This window comes from Lutjanus erythropterus, chromosome 15, assembly GCF_056507025.1.
Source record: "Lutjanus erythropterus isolate fLutEry1 chromosome 15, fLutEry1.hap2, whole genome shotgun sequence".
In the NCBI taxonomy this organism is placed as follows: Eukaryota; Metazoa; Chordata; class Actinopteri; order Lutjaniformes; family Lutjanidae; genus Lutjanus; species Lutjanus erythropterus.
In genome coordinates, this window is record NC_139331.1 from 14,566,600 (window position 1) to 14,582,790 (window position 16,191).

Here is a 16,191-nt window from a genome sequence, read left to right on the forward strand (position 1 = left end):
AGTTTCATATAATAATTAGGTTATAGTATGACAAACTGTTTCAGTGAAAGTCTGCCCTCTCTGAAGGGGTCGACCCTGTCAACTCGAGGTGAAGGAGCTGTCCATTCAGCACCACCACGAGCCTCATGTGACCCTTTGGGGAAAAATATTTAAAGCTGGGCAGTGGAAAATGAACAAGAAGTATATGCACTCGAAGGAGGCAGCAGGATTCATAATAACGCAGATGTCAGAGTCTCTCCTTCTGACTGAATCCTGCAGGTTTGAAGCATTTGGTGGCAGCACTTGAGAAGCAGGCGGACATACGTAGAGAAGACTGAGACTTGGAGTCAGTGACGCTGAGCTGCACAACAACAAGCCTCTCCTTCTGCCTGCTTCCCACACCACCACACCACACTATCCTCTGCTTGTATCCGTGCGAACTGCTGCAGGAGAAGCTCTGCGTCCTCCAGGCACGGCGATCCGTCATGAACTCTGGAAGGTAAAGGCAGTTTTTTTTTTAAATTTCTGTATGTTACCATATGCGAATTTCGCTCTCCTGTCTCAGGATGTGATGGTGCTGTTTGAGGGGTTGCATCCCGGGGTCTGTGAGGCAAAGATTTAGTCCTGCATGTTCATTCTGTGCAGGCAAAATGTGCTTCAAACACCGCAGTTTGTTTACAGTACAGATGCTGGAGCGATTGTGCTGTCAGGTGATGGAGACACCGGCTGAGTGCGTTAACTGTATTGATCACAGGGGAGGTGCGCAGGAGGAAAAGTGGGTTGTATTGTGACATTGTTGGACTGTGCATCATCATCATCATCATCATCATCAGGGCTGGATGATGATGATTTCTCTCAGACGGTTTGTCTGACTCATGTAAGGAAAGGGTGTCACCCTGTGAACACCACACATTCGAGTCTCTTCGTTTTTTTCCCCCCCCAGAAGTGATGGATTATTATGTGATTATTGCAGTTTTGGGGGTTTTGCATTGTTTATTTTAACCCATGTGCATGTAAGCTGTTTGAAAGCTGTCCTCTTTTTCAGAGAGATTCGGGTCTGTGAAAATGTAACATTCATGGATCCATCTGTAGAGGATCCTGGAGGATAGAAAACCTGCTGGTGCTATTTATAGTTGAAGTGCGGAGGGGTGCTAAGGATTGCTGTGTCAGATTCTCTCCCTCTGTGCTGCGTGTGTGTGTGTGTGCGTGTGTGTGTGTGTGTGTGTGTGTGTGTGTGTGTGTGTGTGTGTGTGTGTGGCCAGCATTTCCCTCTATTCATACCGAAATGAACAGAAGAGTCTGAGATGAAAAGGAATCTCATCCGAATTATTCAAGGAAAAAAAAACGTGCAACTGCAGCATCAAAGCAGAGGCAGAGCTGCACAGTTAATCCTGTTCTCTGTGGTTATCACACAGGCTATATGAAGTCCTCACTTTGCATTCTGACCCCTTTAATCCACAGCTGCACGCCTTAGCAATGTGCCATGTCACCAGACCTCATCTTCCCTCACAGACATCTCCACCTCTGCTTTGTCTCTCTGTCCGTCCACGTGTCTGCTGAATGACAAGGCATAGAAGTTGCAGGCAGAGACTGTTCACACCTCAGTTAAGCCTATTAGTGAAATGTAAAAAAAAATCATACAGTTGTGGAATCAACAAATTTCTTCTTATTTACTTAATGTAAATATACAAGTTTAAAAATCATATAAGGGAATGGGCTAATCTCTTTTCATGAACTAAACATATATATATTTATAAGTTTAATCAAAATTCAAATTTCTATTTATTTTCAGAAAACTTCAGAACTTACAAACACAAGTTCTTCTAACTTGAAGTCTTTTGACTTTGTTGAATGAATTTATTGTGTATATAGTTCAATCAGCTCATTCAATTAAGTTTGAAAGAAACATGATCAGAATATAAGCAGACTTCCCAGCATGCATTGCTTGATAGTTAAAACTCTCCTGAGACCCTTCTTTTTATAATTTAAAGAAAACATTTGTAAGGTTCATCAGTTGTTGGTTCTTAAGCATGTTTTCTCAAATACAACTGAATTAGTGTCAAGTTTGACTAGAAAAACAAGAAAACAATGTTTTATTTTTTAAAGTCAATTAATGTACAATGTCTAGCATTTATTTTCAAAACACTTCAGAACTTATAAATATGACTTCTAGCACAGAGTTTTTTGATTTGAAATGATGAGTTGAATGAATGTACTGTACAGTGTTCGATCAACTCATTAAAACATGTTTCTAAAGAAACACAATCAGCTTATTAGCTGATTTCCCAGCATGCATTGTGTGATAGTTAAAACTCTACTGAGATCCGTCCTTTTCATAGTTTGAAGAAAACATGTATGGTCAAAATTTGTTAATAATATTCATCAGGGTGACTGAAGAGTTTACTGTGAAACATCATGCAGGAATTTGGTGTAATCAGATATAAGGAACTAACTTTTTAAAGTTAAAGCAAAAAATTTTTTAATACTTTATTTTTACAGTGCATTTGTCATTTGCCTTCACTCTCGGCAGGCACTGAGAGGAGACAGAGATGCTGATGTTTGGTACGTTCCAACGCCTCCTCCTGGCTGGGACCTGTCTCTGTGTCTATGGAAACCCTGTCCGCCTCCAAGAGTTCACCCCCACGCAGGACAGTGACAGCTCACTAACAACTGTTGGGTCAACACACACCACAGATTTGAAGTCTGAACCCTCAGATACAGAACATGTGACTGGCCTGATACTGAATGTAGGTGCAGGAGGAGGGCCTGAGGGGACAGCTTCAGTGACGCAGACAGAAAACGGGGACAGCATTGATGGGAGATCTGGGCCGAGTGAGGCTGGCGGAGAGGCATGGAGCCAAAGCAGCGAGGTAAAGAAGGTCGAGAGCACATCTGAGATGGGAGACGCTCAGAGACAGTCAGAAGCAGCTTCAGTGCTGCCTGTTGATCCAGAGGCTGAAAGAGAGGACGTACCTGTCACCAGTGAGCCCAGGAAGCAGTTGGACACAGCCCTGAGTACCACAGATGGATTTTTAGCCTCCTCCACAGCTCCACCACAGCTAAGCATCACAGCCAAGGAGGAGAGTGATTCTCTCCAGGATAAAGACCCAGAAACAAGCTCATCATCCTCTACAGACCCTGCAAATCCTGTAGGACGGCTCCAGAAGCTGACCTCCTACAGTCCCATCCCTCCCACGGTCTTTGTCTCCCCTCAGACCTCAACGTCTGTGTCGATTTGGGGCCACGATGGAGCAACAATATCCTCCCTTCCCGACCCCCTGTTGCCTGAAATCGGACCAAACCTGATGCCCAGGGAGGACGGACCAGAGAGCCTGTGGACTGAGGCAGCAAGGCCCAGCGGAGGTAAGGCAGAAAAACTAGAAAAGCATGATTAATGTTGATGGACATCACAATAGAAAGGTCAATGCTGTTATCAAAAGGATGATGTCGTACTGCTGTGTTTCAGGTTGTAACTTGTATAAGCTCATGAAATCTGATGGCTCCTTACCATTTCACTGCTTCCTGGTTGATCAGCAACTGAAAAGACAATGGATAGTAAAATCTGGGTGTACATGGTGCTATATTTCAAGGTAAAACAACATATCTGCTAACCCATTAGTAACAATTAGATGACAGCTAACATTAGCATTCAGTCACTTCTAAGCTAACATTACTATTTGATTACACAATATGATAGGAAAGGCAGATTTTAATCCTTCCTTTGATATTTACGAACTTATTTTCACCTTTCTTATATCATCATGTACCATGGTAATGTTTAGCTAGGAGGTGGTTAATGCTAACGTTAGCTGTGGTCTAATGGTAGCTAATGGGTTATCACATATGTTGTTGTGGCTTGAAATATGGTCCATGTTCCTCATCTTTTTGTCATGGTTTGGGCTTTTGACAGTCATTTCCTGTTTTATTTTGTAGTTCTTTCCTCTTGTTGCTGTGACTTTACTTCCTTTCTTTGCCCTTTTCCCACCCCTTTTGATAACCACTTGTTTCAACTGTGCCTAATTTGTTCATTGTGTATTTTGTCCTTGTGTTTTTTCTGTTTCTTTGTCAATTCATTGTCACATTTTTGTGTCATTTGGACTTTCTTCTTTTGGACTTTGGATTTGTTTTAATGGACTTTCTGTCCACTATAGAATTAATTGCTTTTTGGACTCATCATTAACACATTCAAGCTGCTCTTGCTCATCCTTCCTCTACATTTTTGGGACGATCATCTAGTTTTGCTATCTTGTTTGACACACCATTACAACAGCTGATGAACCATTATAACAATTTGTCAGATTTTGTTTGATTTTACAAATCACAACCTGGAGCACAGCTATACGCCATCATCCTTTTGATTGAACACCATTTGACCTTGACCCGAGCGTGATGTCAGATGAAAATGGCCACTGTGTGAATATGGTGAATGGTGGATTTTTATTGGGGTAAAACTTTCTGTAATCCCTGTATTAGTCATTAATTCAACATGTCCAAACTTTAGACACACAAAATCCCTACCAGAAGTGGTGTGAGGTAAATCTCCGCTGTCAAGAACTCCCTTCACAACAGCGAGCAGCGTATTTTCCATCTTGCTGGAGTTTTCAGGGTTTCAGGAGACTTCATTAAAAAGTGTGAGGCGGAAATGAAAGCGACACGTCTAGTGGCAGAGATTGCCTTTGATGATTGGCAAAGAAGGCGTCCGCTTTTCCACGCTCCACTTTGAACCCCAGCTGGGACCCGTGGCAGTCTAATTACTTTCTATTCCTGACTCGAGCCTGGAAGAAAAAAAAAAAAAAAAAAACGAGAACACACACAACTGCCAGGAAAAGGCTGGTGGCAGGGTGTGTTATACAAGTCTTTGGAGGATACAACCCTTCTTTCTCTCTACCTTCTTACCCCCCCCTCCCCTCTGAAACCTCTTCTCTTTCTTTCCCACCCTCCACACTCCCCATCCAGAGTATTGTAAAGGAGCAGGCAGGTTATTATTCAGCGAGGCAGGAGAGGGAAATGGATTAAAGGAGTCTGTCTGAGCCAATATGTGTTCCCGCCGTCCATTTGGGGGTTGTCTGTTTGATGAAGCTTCCTCCCAACAGAAAGGAATCTGACAAAAAACCTCTCAATTCCCAAAACGGCATTATGTAAAAGGATTGCAGTCTTTATAAGTATTTTTCAGCCTACTTTAGAAATGCTTTGGACTAAAGGAAATGCCAAAGAGATATGTGGGAGCAGTTTTTTTTTTCTTGTGACAGCCCCCTCTGTGGTAGCCTCTTATCTAGAAAGAACCATTTTCCAAACAATCCCCCTCTCATTGTGCCTAAGCTGCACTGTGAACTCAGCTCTGGGAGTGTGCAAGTGCTCCTAATGAGAACGCTGCATGTCTGTAGAGGCACCCGGTTCAGTGTATTCTGTCATGAAGTGCTATATGCTGACTGCAGTTGCTGATAGAAAATGTATATATTTGTAGCTGTCAGCAGAGTTGAGCGTAAAGAAACTGCATGTCCCTCAACTTGTCCTCATTCCTTCGCCCTAGTTTAAGTGGTGGAGGCTGTCTGAGGGGCAGGGGTGGGAAAAAAAATAAGTGTACTAGCTGTATGTGGTCAGGCACCAGTGCATCTGTAGTCATAATGTACTTCAGCATGTTTTGTCCACTGGAAGGACACTCTAGAGGACGATTTGTCACCCTTAGGCTGGAGGTATACTTTCTATTTAACCGCATGTTTGCATTGACGTATGCGTGGTGTTTTTGCACGGTGTAATTTATGAGGATGCGCACAACCGTCACTCCAAACGGACACGGGATAAGCGAGGCAGCCATGATGCGGAGGGATTGATAGGGGTGCGGATACAAACACATAGTTAAAAGCAAGTATATCTCCGGTCTTAGTCCACCACAATGACACTCTAGAGATTACTTTATCATGTTTCATCCACTGAAAGGGAATTTAGAGGGCACTTTATAACATTTTGTCCACTGAAAGGGCAGTGCTTCACGTTTAGTCCTCTGGAAGGGCACTTTAGAGGGTGTTTTATCATGTTTTGTCCAGAGAGCACTTTAACACATTTTGTCCAATGGAAGGACAATCTATGGAAAAGAACCGTAATTATTGTCTTTGGTAATGGTATTTCTTGTCAAAATGACAAGTATGAAAAAGATCTATCCTGTTAGATTCATGCTACATATACACATCAGATACCGTGCTACATGTCCTGGCCCTCACTGTGTCTCTGTGCTTGTGTTGACATGATTACAGTGGACACAGTGGTCCCGCTGTCTCAGGATGAGGCCACAGAGGGCACCATGTCGTCAGAGTCTCTCCCTCTCATCTTTGAGCCTTTTGAAGATGTCACATCAGAGGGGGCAGCGGCCGAAGCAGCGGTCACACAGGTGCCCGGCAGCGCTCAGCCTCCCGCTGCCATGGCGACCAGAGGAATGCCTCTGTCCGAGGTAGACCTGGACCAGCTGGTCACCGTGGAGACAGACAGCGACGGTCCCTCACATGCACCGCCCCTGCTGATGCCAGACTGGACGTCACCTTGGCAGACGTCTGGTGCTGAGTTGCTGGAGCCAATCAGCTCCTCGGGCCCATCTGTTTCACCGCGGCAAGCCGGAACTGAGCTGGAGGATCACTCTGAGAGAGGTGAGAGGGGTGATGTGGCAGGACCAAAATGAATAACTCAATCTCAATGTCAACACAATGCTCTATGGGACAATTATTTAATGTACCATAATGCTTACAACACAGGACAAACAATACAATTACTTTATGTACTGTGTGCTAAATTTGTACGAGAATATGCATTTAATCCCAGTTTGGAAGTGGGATTATAGTACCTCACTATGTCATGACTGTGCAACACCATTTTGCTATTAAGTACAACATATTATATTTTGTCTTTATTTGATAAAACAATATTTCAGCTTGTTCAGCTTCTGGTTAGAATTCATGTCACTTCAGCATTAATGTGAGTTTACAGACACTTGACATTTGCTTGAGAATCCATAATTTTGAACATGAGTTCTTACCAGCACTTGAATGCACCAGGAAGATGTGACAGATGTAGGGATGCAACATTATATTGAATATTGCGATATCACACAAAAAATGTCTCAATTCCGTACTAGACTGTGATGATATCTATCTTGATATTACATGTAAAATATCATACAAGAATCAGCTATTTTTTTCTCATTAACTTAATGTAAATATCAACATTTTAATTTATTCAAGTTCATTAAACTTGAAGCTTTAGCATTTATTTTCAGAACACTCCAGAGGTTATAACATGAGTTTTTTCTAATTTGAAGTCTTTTAACTTGAAACGATGAGTTGAATATAAAAAGAAATCAAATTTGTTTGTTAGCGTGACTGAAGAGTTGTAGGTGTATCTTAAGCTTATTGAACATCTTTTCTCGAGTATAAATTTATATCAAGTTAATTTGAATAGAAAAATTTACTTTTCAAAGTTAGAACAAATTGTTCATTTTTTAAATTGCACATGGTTAATTATTTTATTTTCTTATGTTTATTTTTATTTTATAAAAGCACTGCTACTGCTGGATTGTTTTTGTTTTACAGTTGTACATTTATTGACAATTTTTTTGGCACATTTAGGTCATGACTGCTACTTTAATAGTATTCCATTAAAGAAGGAAAACAGAAGCACTTCAAAAACAAGAATTTTTTTCCAAGTCATAATTTTTCTTTCTTTTTCCTGTGATATATATTGAATCAAGGACTCATTATCTTGATATTATCGTACCTTGAGTTTCAGGTATCGTTACATCACTAACTAAATTTCAGATATATAGGAACAGACGTGACTGATTGATCTCTGACATGTTACTGGATGTTAAAATGAGCTGCAGTTGTACACACAGTGTGTGAAAACCTGCACTTCTGTTTTCCCTCCTGTGTCATGTGATTTATGAAACGTAGGTGCTGTGAGGACACCCAACCTCGAGGAGAATTTGCCCACCACTGGCCTCTCCTTCTCATCCTTCAAGCATGCTATGACAACGATTACCATGGCAACCCATCAGCCGGTGCACAAATCCAGATCAGGGTTAGAGGAGATGGAGTCTGAGGGTAAGATGAGTTGTATCACCAGCTAAAAAACGATTTCATCTTAATTAGGATTTTTTTAAAGTTAATTTTCATAGTTGCTGAGTAGATGATTTTCATTTTGTTACCCACAGAGGAGACAGATGAAGATGAGGATGATGAGAACTCTGAGGAATCAATGGAGGATGAGAGTGAAGAGGACTTAACAGAAATGCCTAAAACATCCTCAACGCAGCCTCCGTACAGCCTCATCCCTCCACCTCCCGTCTGGGTTCAACGCAACCAGGGGCTGAGTATGACAACATGGTTTCTAATTCATCAATTTAACAAACTGTGTTTACTGCTCGTACCCACATGCTGCGACCAGAAACACTGAAACATTTAAATTGCTGCTGCTGAATCTGTGACTCTTCTCTTCCAGTGCGGAGCTGGGTAGAGCTGATCAGAGAAAAGGTAAGACTGCCCCCTGCTGTCCTTTCAAAGTCTTGATCATATATCAAAAAACTCCCTCACTAAAGTGTTCAGGATAAAGCTGACAATATTCCCTAATTTTCTCACTGCTAACACACAACATTAAAAAACCTAAAATAAATTAAATGACCCTACTAACAGGTATAATAACACATCAATGAGCCAGACTGTTGGATTGGGTGACATGCTGCTTCATTATCATAAACATTCACATGGCAGCCATTTTTCTCTGACATCACACTCAGGGTGGGAAGCTCAAATGTCGTACTGCTGTGTACCTGGTCGCACATCACATTTAAATGTAAGAAATCTGACAAATCATTATCATTTCATCACTTCCTGATTGATCAGCAACTGAAAAGACAATCTAGAGGGTCACAAGCTAAAAGAACATATTTGATAATCTGTCAGCTTCCATGAGACAACTAACATTAGCAGTCAACCCTATCCCAGCTAAGATTACTGTTTGAAAGTGTTCATGATGTCTTATAAAAAACGTAAATTTATTCTGAAATATCATCGCACATTTTGGAACATTTCTTTAAGCCTGGAACCAAAACCCACAGGGCTTATTCAAGCTTGCTGTGTTCTGTCCAAGTAGGTAGGCTTAGCAGCTAAAACAGGGTTACTGGTGTGATCTTACATTTCTCCTTATCATACTTACAACACTACATTGCAAGCTGGTGTTTTTCTTCAAGATGTGTGTTGATATTTCAGAATTAATCTATACCTTTATATTGTATCAGGTAATACTTTCAGACAGAAATGTTAGCCAGGAAGTGGTTGAATGCTAATGATTTTTACTATTTACTGTTTTTTCAGTTGCTGCTTAATCAGGAAGCAGTGACATCATATCGTTTTGTCAGATTTCCTACCTCTACCCTCCTGTAAGAGGAAAATGGCCAGTGCATGAATGTGGTGAATGGGCATTATATTTATTTATTTATATATTTTTTTATCCCACTGCCATAAATGATAACCAGAGCACTAAATGTGTATTCATCCACGGCTAAAAGTAGTCCATAATGAACCATTTACCCCTGTTGGAGTAACAAAAAATTACTGTCACCAGTTTGGCGTAAAAGATTAAATGTATTGACCTGCATTAGACTTGTTTATGACACAGTTTTGGCCTCTGTGTCTCCATCCTTGACAGGCAGGTTATGTGTCTGGGATGTTGGCCCCTGTGGGCATTGGCATCACTGGGGCTCTGCTCATCGTCGGCGCCCTCTACAGCATCAGGATGATTCACCGCAAAAGGAGGAACAGCTTCAAACACCAGAGGAGGAAGGTCAGGCAGCCAGAGGTCAATACCCTACTTGTGTCTATTATCACTTGTTATCATTTGTTACTGAGTATCAGTCTTGTATTGAGTAATAATGAGTTTATTTTCCCGCCACAGCAACCCAGAGAGCCTGGGACCAGCCGACAGGACCAGGCCATGCTGCTGGCTGACAGCTCTGAGGACGAGTTCTGACGAGGCCCCGTTGGGCTCCTTTTTTGTCTGTGACCAATGATGCTCCTGTGAAGGAGGCTCGGCGAACACCCCCCATTGTCGCTATGACTACCGCATCTCCAATCACCCCAGGCTGTTTGGCTATGACTCATCTGATCCACAGAGTGTGACAGAGTATAGGGCACAATTTGCACAGGCTGCACAAAGGTCAGCTTTGTATTCGCTCCCCTTTCTAAAAGTACCAATGTGAGCACTTTTCTGAATGTTGTCAGGTGATGTTGACTCTAATGGCTCAGTAGGGCTGGTGTGATGCACTTTGACATAAAAAATAATGTTGCTGCTCAGTAGGGTGTTGACAGGATGATAGTGTTGCTGGGAAAGTGAGGTTTTGGCTTTGTGGAGTGGAGGGGGGAAAGTGTGGACCAGCGGGTTTTCTGTTGAGTAATAAAAAAGGGCTGTAGAAGAGTTACATGACATAAACAATGTAAATATGTGTACTGTATATGTAGCTGACTTGGGTCAGTCGTGTTAGTGTAAATAAATTTTTATTTCTTGCTACACATCTAGGATATTTAAAGGAAATGTTTAACGTTTTGGCAAATTGATTAGCTGGCCCGCAAAGAGTTAGCAGAGAAGACTGATACCACTCATGGGTCTATATGTTAGCTGGTGCTAGCAGCCATTAGCTTAACTTAGCCACAAAGATGGGGGGCAAACAGCTAGCCTGACTGTCCAAAGGTACCAAAAGTGTTACACACTAAACAAAATAAAATATGTTAATTAGTGAACTTCAGAGGCTTTGCTTAGCAGATTTTGTTACAGCGACTGAGAAAGACCAACTGTTTCTCATTTCTAGTCTTTATGCTGAGCCAAGCTAAACTAAGCTGAGCGTCTCTCGGCTGTAACGTGACGTAAAAGGTGATAAGCAATGTCGGATTTAATCTTTAGGATTTTCTAACTGTAGATGAACATAAAATTCCTTTAGACTTTTCCTAACACTGGAATGACACCATTAGGTCCATATTTATCAGACAGATACGCGAGTGGAATCGACCTTTTCGTGAAACTCTCGACAAGAAAGCAAATAAGTGTTTCCCAAATTGCTGAACAATTCCTTAAGGCAAGATTTACACACATTTTAAGAACTTTCACATGCAATTAATTTGAATTAATGCTTCATTTAAATGTGAATTTTGTGGAAATGTAAATGTTTTATTCAAAGGCATTTGTTCATAAAAGTTCCTGTGAGACGCACATACAAAATACCATAATTAAAAGTATGTAGCATAGAACAGATTTTAATGTACTATATAACTCTGATATGAATCCATTCTTTTGCCACTTTAATTTTTTTTTTTGAAGCAAGTCTTTTCATACACAGACCTGATGCAGAGACTTTTCTCATGAGAGAAATGTTTTCTGTTGGCTGGAAAAGCACAAACACTGAGGATACTGGGGAAGATTATGGTGATTTTTTATTTATTTTGTGTGTGTGTGTTTTTAACCACCTCATCTTGCACAAAAGACATTTTTGTGTGCTAATCTGGCTCAGATGAGACAGATAAAGGAGACATTCTGGCTGACATGTTTGTCCCAAGAATGTCACATTGCTGAGATTCAGTGAGTCGTAAACAGTCCTAAGGTTTTGAGAGAAAATAAGAAGAACCGTAAGAAACATTTCTCTACTGTTGTTCAGATAGAAAAGATAAGAATTATTTGAACACCACTCATTTGTAACACCAATTACAATAACGCAATCTTGTCTGTTTGTTTAAAGAAAGTGTATTTTCTGTACCTTCATTAGCCATCTGACATGCTTAAATGTACAACTGCCTGTTTATATGCAATAATACTGTTTTAGGGTGTGATGTAAAATAGTGGACACTTTTTTTTGTCTCTTTATGTAGATATAAACCAGGATGTGGTGAAATAAACGATTCTTTTAGATGTCTGATTGTGACTCTTTCTTATTATATGAAGTGTGACTGATGTTTTAAATGAAAACCACTCCAGACAGCAGACAAGACAAACCAGTTTACAGCATTAAAAAAATCAAATAATTTATTTCTGTGTTCTTTTTCCACATTAAATAAAAGCTATCGGACATTTCCAGATCAAAATCAAGAGAGGGGACAGGGAAGAGGAACAGGGGAAAACAGAAATCTGACATGCAAAAAACCCTTTTGCTCTCCCCCTTTTTGCACACTTGGTGGATGGTGGTGGAGGCGGTGCTGGCCCGCCCCGAAAAGACTGCAGGAAGCCCCTGTGGTTGGTTGGTTGATTGGGTGGGAGGTTGGTTGTAGGGACCATAGCCAAGATTAATCTGGTTTATCTGCCCACAAACTGGTTTCTGGGAGGATTTTTATGATTGTAACACTCAGAACGTAGGATGGCAGATGTCGCCCCAGGTGAGGACAGAGAAGTGGGGTTGTGATTGTTAGAATAAGCCACCTGGATCGCTCGGCGGATGTCCAGGACGAGGATAACAAATTGCTTCTGACATCTGTGAACACTGAACTGGCATGTCAAGACTTATTCCAAATGCATTGTCAGAGAGAAAGAGAGCTGAATAAGACTATGCAATACCACAAGCCATGGCTACAAACTGATAGTGATGACGAAGCCCTTCAGTCTGTGATCATGGTCTTTGAGACAGGCTGTAATGCCCTTATACCTAATGGAACTGCTTAAGTTTCACAGGAGTTTAACAAAAACAGAAGATAAAAGACCCTTTTCCTTCAAAATCTAAAACAGCTCCTCACATGGACAACTGGGTTGAAAGAGCAAGACAAGTGTGACCTATCCCATCCTTTCAATCCAATCAGTGGTCTCTCTGTAAAAGAAGAAAAGACTGAGGGGGACACAGAAGAAGGGAAACGTGTCCAACACAGGGACACAGGATTTAAACCTCCAAAACAATAAACCAGGAGAAGCTTAAACAAGGTGATAATTGAAATCTAAACAGTGTCAGATGAGCAGTACATATAATAATTGACGTTTTGGGGTCCAGAGTGTTTTCGTATGACCACTGTGAACTGCTCAGAGTTCTCCTCTGGATGGGCCAAAGTAGCACAGAAATTAAAAAATAAAAATCAAATCTGATAAATCAACCCAAACCGCCCCCTTCCCAACAGATGATTAAAAAAAAAAAAAAAAAAAAAAAAAAACATGCTCTCAATATATCCGCTGAATAGAACAACACTCGTATACAAATCTGGGGGGTGGGACCAAAACAAAAAACAAAAAAAACAAAAAACAAAACAGAAATATAGGTCATCTGATCCATTGCTCCAAATGTCCAAATGCACACACAGACACAAACTTACACACACGAGCTGTTAAGTGGGTGGAAACTCTGTAAACATCTACTCTCCCTTTCTTTCAGTCCTCAGCTCCTGGGATGAAATAAACCCAAAATATGAACTTGGTCCTGTAGTGTCATTCATAGAGACCAGCTAGAGACCTTTGTTTGTTCTGTAGTCAATAGTTTGCAGCTGATTTTAAGTTGTGCCACATGGCAGTGTCTCACAGTGCTTTCTACTCTGCTGTAGGCAGGGTAAAAGCACACAAATGCCCAGTTGCATAATTTGAGGCTCTACAAGGAAAACAAAAGTTTACTCTAAATTGCATTTACAATCCGTGATGTAGGTAGGACTGCAACTAATGATCATTTTCTCAATTAATCGATAGTTGCTTGAGTCCATAACGGCTGGGCTGCACAAACAAGGACTAATTTTTACACTTGACTGAACAAGATGGGTAACTTTTTAACTAAATGCCAAACAGTGGAACATTTTATTTGTTTGCAACACAGAGCAGATGAAAGCTTACAGTTTTCCCAGCTCTCTTATACTTACTAGGCCTCAACAGCACTAATTTACTAATTTACACTAATTTAATTTTTTAAATTTGAATCTGGATTTACTCATTTTAAAGTATTTTAGCTTTGTTAAACTCTGCAATTAGAATTAATCTCGAATTAAATTAATCTTTGGTGCAGCCCAGTAAAAAATGTCAGAAAATGGTGAAAAATGCTGATCACTCTTTCCCAAAGCCCATGGTGACATCATTAAATGTCTTCTGTTCAACTCCACGTTATTCAGTTTACTGTCATAGAGAACTTAAGGAAGCAGAAATTACTCACATTTGGGAAAAAGAAACTAGAGAATTTGGATATTTTTCTAAAAAACAAAAACAAAAACAAAAAAACCTAACAAAAAACAAAAAAACTCAAAACTAGTCAATTAATCAACTAATTGGTGCAGCTTTAGATGCAAGTTTTCTTCCAGATTTTGATTTAGGGTTTATTCTCCCCTCAGCTGTCACCCAAACTGTCTCCTGCCCCAACTATCACACTGAGCACTAGCTTGAATCCTGGGAAGCTAAAAATTGATTGATTTGTGATTTGTTCCTTCCCATTGTCCTTTTAAGGCTGGAGAAAACACAGCCCCTCAAAAGGCTCTGATTTTCCTGTGCGGGGCCTCTGAAAGAAGAGAAATTAAAGTCTAACAGAACAGATCCACACCGTTGTCAAAATAACACACACTGACACTCTCATACGTACGTACACACTCACACACATTGCAGCAATTTCCAAAGAAGTGCATCTGACCTTTGTTCTTTTTTACTTTTTAAGAAAAAAACAAAAGTGGCTGAAGCAAAACTTCCTTTGCCATAATTAGTGAGGACTGGACTGTCCGGGTGCATCTTATGACGTGTTCAGACTGGAGATCTTCAAAATGTTAGCGAGGTTGGTTGTGCATCGAGTTTAGGGCACCTGGGAAGTGCATTGTGGACTCAGCCGCATTAGCAGCAGCGTGAGGTTATACAGGTGTAAAGTCGACAATCTAAATAAACTGAAAGCAAACACAAGAATAAAATATAATCTGCTAAGAATACTTGTCTATTTTTCCTTTTTTTATCAAGAGATAAACACACACACACAGCATTCTCAAACAGGAATCCAGCATATGTAACACTTAGCGTCCGAGCTGGTGCCAAGCACAGACCAGAGCCGGGCCGAGGCTGCTGCGTGATGCCTGTTAGCGGGCAGATCACTGCGGCTGTGGCCAGAGTGCTGATGGGATCAAGTGGCACTTACAATGAGGAGAAACCATTTACATTTATAAAGATGGACAACATGACAGCTCCTCAAAAGTGAAGCCAGAACATCTTGATCACCGCCTGGTAGCTGGCTGGAGTAATATTAATAAATCCCTCCCAATGTTAGCAGCTGGGACATGGGCCTAACTAAAACATTAACATACGCATCAAATAAATGTTTCCCAAAGATGGTTTCTCTCATTTGAAGTAGTTCTTATCACACTGATGTTTGTTCCAGTGTACATTTCTCTAATCGGTTTGGTTTTAATTTGTTTTGTTTTATGTTATAAAAAGTAGATTTCACGTCTTGATTACCAGCGGAGCCCTGCTCAGCTGATGGCCCGCTGTACGGGCGGGTTCTCCAGTATTAACTTTAAATATACACGAGCAGTTTGTAATAGCTGCTTTTTAGATGGACAGAGCAAAATACCTCTCCACTGAGCCATCATGAGACTAAATAGCCTAATCAGCTGTTTATCTAGCTAGCAAACAATGTAACATTTAGGTAACTTTTTAACTAGCTAACAAAGAATATAACATTTTAAAAACTTAAGAAATAGCTAGCTGGTTTGTTTTTAGCTAGCTAGCAAAAAACAAAGTTTTTATTTTTTAATTTTTAGCTAGCTGGCAAACAATGCAACATTTTAAGGAAGACAGAGCAAGTGAAAATTAATAGCTTTCGCCTGTCTTTTATACAAACTAGGCTGCAGCAGCATTCAAGCATCTCCATATTGGCCAACTCTATTTACATTACTAAACTTGAATTTGCTAAATGTAGATTAGTTTTTAATTTTGCAGCAGAGCTCTGCTAAATTTAAAATCTGGAGTCACTCGTTTTAAACCTAGTTTTGATAAACTCTGATTAGAACTAATTTTAGATTAAATGAATCTTTGTTGATGCAGCCTGGTCATGATGTCAGAAAATTGTTAAAAATGTGGCAGAGCAAGGCAGGAACTCAAATGTGCAGCCACAACTCTGATCCCCACTGAGCAGACTCTGGCTACAAATGATGTCATCAGCATATCAGGGATATTTTGGCTTCATTTTTTGTATTGTGGAAGTGGAGACATGTTGTCCATCTTTATTTACGTGAATGGGAAAAACAGATGAATAATCTA

The 16,191-nt window shown here is 40.5% G+C and overlaps 1 protein-coding gene across 2 annotated transcripts; it reads left to right on the plus strand.

Annotated features, from left to right (window-relative positions):
- Nucleotides 1–183: 183 nt before the first annotated feature.
- On the plus strand, nt 184–10,693 carry armh4 (armadillo like helical domain containing 4). Of its 2 annotated transcripts, none has more exons than XM_084737635.1 (8): nt 184–478; nt 2,510–3,342; nt 6,231–6,617; nt 7,917–8,066; nt 8,177–8,335; nt 8,464–8,495; nt 9,670–9,819; nt 9,916–10,693. In XM_084737635.1, the coding sequence occupies exons 2-8, from the start codon at nt 2,529–2,531 to the stop codon at nt 9,988–9,990; spliced, it is 1,767 nt and encodes a 588-aa protein (XP_084593761.1). In that variant the 5' UTR covers nt 184–478; nt 2,510–2,528; the 3' UTR covers nt 9,991–10,693. The 2 variants fall into 2 exon arrangements, with proteins under 2 accessions (XP_084593761.1, XP_084593762.1); XM_084737636.1 differs by having other exon boundaries at nt 9,670–9,804.
- Nucleotides 10,694–16,191: the final 5,498 nt, after the last annotated feature.

Coding starts and splice junctions, on each gene's coding strand:
- armh4 (XM_084737635.1), top strand. CDS start 2,529: ATGCTGATGTTTGGTACGTTCCAACGCCTCCTCCTGGCTGGGACCTGT. Junction 8,067..8,176: donor AGAGGAGATGGAGTCTGAGG/GTAAGATGAGTT, acceptor TGTTACCCACAG/AGGAGACAGATGAAGATGAG. Junction 8,496..9,669: donor TAGAGCTGATCAGAGAAAAG/GTAAGACTGCCC, acceptor CATCCTTGACAG/GCAGGTTATGTGTCTGGGAT.